This window comes from Suricata suricatta, chromosome X, assembly GCF_006229205.1.
Source record: "Suricata suricatta isolate VVHF042 chromosome X, meerkat_22Aug2017_6uvM2_HiC, whole genome shotgun sequence".
In the NCBI taxonomy this organism is placed as follows: domain Eukaryota; kingdom Metazoa; phylum Chordata; class Mammalia; order Carnivora; family Herpestidae; genus Suricata; species Suricata suricatta.
The window spans coordinates 68,864,382-68,867,507 of record NC_043717.1 but is presented as its reverse complement, the minus strand read 5'-3'; the positions used below and the strand labels follow the sequence as shown (position 1 = coordinate 68,867,507).

The following is a 3,126-nucleotide window of genomic DNA, read 5'->3' as shown; positions in this document are numbered from 1 at the left end:
AAGAAGTAATTATTTAAACACTCCAGCAGAAATCAGGGCAAAGACAAATACAAACTATGAAACATTATGACCTGTTTGGTCTTAAAGACTACTAAACAGGGAAAAATATAAGGGATGTGTTATTGTGGGGAGAAGGCAGGAATGGAGAAAAAGGTGGTCCTGCCCATGCTCCCACTCCTCACCCTATGGCTGCAATGCAGGTAGGGACCATAATTGGTTATCTGAGCTCACAGTGATGTGGGCCTTAGGAGACCTAGAGCTGACCCGTAGATTAGTGTCTCCTCCTAGTTGCAGGCTGGTAGTCCTTTGTGGTTGTGTGCTGACTCCTTATGCCCTTGAAGGTGTGCAAGCCTGTAGCAAAGGGAAGGAGGAAGTCGTAGAAGCTGAACTTGATCTGTAGCAGGTTGGTGGACGCTGACTGGGATGGCATAGGGCTAAGACCAGAGGGGTTTCAGAACTGGATTTTCCCTCCCCGCTCCCCCCAATACCTATTTATATGGTGCAAGAAATTGAGGACTTGGTGGGAGGAAACCGAGAGAAGCCAAGAGTTGGGAATGGGTACCACTTGGGATTGTTATACCCAAGTTTCCAATATCATCCTCAAAACCCAGAGACCTCCAGGGAGACCAAGTCACTCATGCAAAAGCAAAGGGCTTTATTATTACAGGCTTATAAGCTCGGGCTCACAGACTTCACCAAAGCAGTGGATCCATGTGGAGAGCCCTGAACAAAGGCGGGGTAGGGCCTTTATGGGTTTGGGAAGGGGGAGTTACAGGAAATTGTGACACAGGTACAGGGGTGCAATCATTATAGCATAACATCTTTGGCAGTAACTTTTACCAATTACAGAGTGGACCCAGGACCCTCATGTAGGGCGTAGCTTCTATCTTTAGGCCTGTCCTTATAAATGTTAAAGGTGTTAACTGGCCTTTCCTGATTGGATGTTACTAGGGTTGTCCCTTCTTCCTTGGGCAATGTGTGCCCTTCTATTGTCTAATGATTCTGAGAAACTGACACTTAGGCCTCCAAGGTCAAAGTCAGTTTGATTCAATCCTGTGTCCTTACAGGATGTCTTAAGAGTGGTGATGTCCTGGGCAATCCGGTATCTGGAAGGGAAGGGCCAGAGAAGGGGAGAGCGAGGAAGAAGCCTGATTATTGCAGGGCAATGGGAGGGGGTCGTAACCATTGACCCTGGGGATAGTCGACTCCCCCACAGTTCTAGGCCTCTGTTCTGGCATCAGTTATCCACCGTCTGTCCATTTTGGAGCAGGAAATGGTGGGCTGAGGCAAACAGGGGCGGGGGGGGGCAAAGAAGAGGGTTGCTGCAAAGGATAAGGACAGGGATTCGGTCTGGGAAACACTTCCCTTTTGCGGAGGAGGCAGTGGAGTGGGGGGTTTCCCACTGAGGGATGCAGATGGGGAGCAGGAAACTTGTTTCTGACCCCTTCATGTCGGTGTATGTCTGGGAGCTGCTTGCCATCCCTGGGGTAAGCAAGACAAAGCGCTGAGATTTCAGCTGGTCCAGGTTTGCAATGCCCATACTACCTGTTTGCCCTTGGTCCATTTTGTGTGTGTGTGTGTGTGTGTGTGTGTGTGTGTGTGTGTGTTTTATTTTATTTTTTTAATAGTTTATTGTCAAATTCGTTTCCATATAACATCCAGTGCTCTTCCCAAGTGCCCTTCTCCATTACCGCCAACCTCTTTTCCCCTTCCCCCTCCCCTTCAACCCTCGGTTTTTCAGTATTCAATAGTCTCTCAGGTTTTGTGTCCCTCTCTCTCCCCATTTTGATGCATAAAATGGTGGGCAGCAAAAGGAGGGTGAGCTCCAGAAAGGCTGCTGAGTTCCAGCCACGTTGAAATTCTTTATAAATAAACTAGGTCACCATCAAGCAAGCGGTTATGACTCCCCCACCTAGTAAGTTGTCCATTTGCAATCAAGATATGGTAATTAGGTTACCGGAATGATGAGTGGGGGAGAAGAGGCCTAAAGAAGAGAAGAAATTGGTTTGGAACAATCATCTTTGGTTACAATGCCTATTTCTGGAGGGCAGGGTAGCACATCACAGGGCAGGAAATGAAGCTCTGATACAGGATGGAGGAGAGAGAGGAAGTGGCAACATTTGATTAGCAGATTCCTAAATCAATAACAGAGCTGATAACTGGTCCTTAATCAAATGCTCAGTGCTGGCCATTGTTGCATTTCTATCTGCTGATCTTCAGGTCCATTGGCACAGCAGATTTCTAGGCTAAGAGGGTAAGATTACTTTTGATCCCTGCAGGTAGGGGGCGGCTGCCTGGGGCCCTCTGGTGTAGACTTATCAGGAATCAGGACAGAACCTGGGGGACTCACTGCCTTTCCTGCCGGAGTTAAGTGCAGGATGTGTGAACAGGGGGTCCAAGGAAGAATTTATGGGGGAAATGGTGGGCTTTGGAGCAGGGATGGGTCTGGAGGGTCCCCTAGAGGATGCATGAAGTCTTTCAGATGGGAAAATTTTCTTACAGCTCTGAATTCTGTTGTTATAAAGCATTCCATCCTTCTTGTTTTTTATCTCCAAGGAAAAGTAAGCAGGAAAACTCAACATGGAAAATGCCACCCAGGAAAACAAAGGAGAAGAGCAAGCTCCAGTGCAGAATGAAGAAGAAGCCCACCCTTTGGGAGGTGGTGAAGGCCAGGAGCCTGGAGGAAATATTAGAGCAGGTCGGGCTCCACCTGCCGACGATGGTAGAGAGGACATGCCCAATAGGCTTGTCCATAACCTTGCCATGATAAATGGAGATGCAGACGATATGCAACGGTTCATGGAGGAGATGAGAGAGCTAAGGAGGAAAATTAGAGATCTTTAGTCGAGGTATGGCTTGCACATTCTTATAGGAGATCTCTCTCACCATGACCATCCTGATAACTTTGCCTTATGCCTTGAATGCTGAGGTTAATAATAATAATAACCTCCATGTGTCCCAAAGTTGCATTTTCTTGATTAACCCTTTACTGTGAACCTGTGGTGTTCTGTCATTTTTCTTTTTATTTATAATAGTTTTTAATAGTTTTTTCTTTTCATTTATAATAGTTTATTGTCAAATTAGTTTCCATATAACACCCAGTGCTTCTCCCCACAAGTGCCCCCC

General features: G+C 46.8%; 1 protein-coding gene across 1 annotated transcript; it reads left to right on the top strand.

Annotated features, from left to right (window-relative positions):
- Positions 1-2,580: 2,580 nt before the first annotated feature.
- Positions 2,581-2,928, top strand: BEX5 (brain expressed X-linked 5). The gene is given in 1 exon segment (XM_029929677.1): positions 2,581-2,928. A coding segment is annotated over 1 exon segment (348 nt).
- The last annotated feature ends 198 nt before the right edge of the window (positions 2,929-3,126 follow it).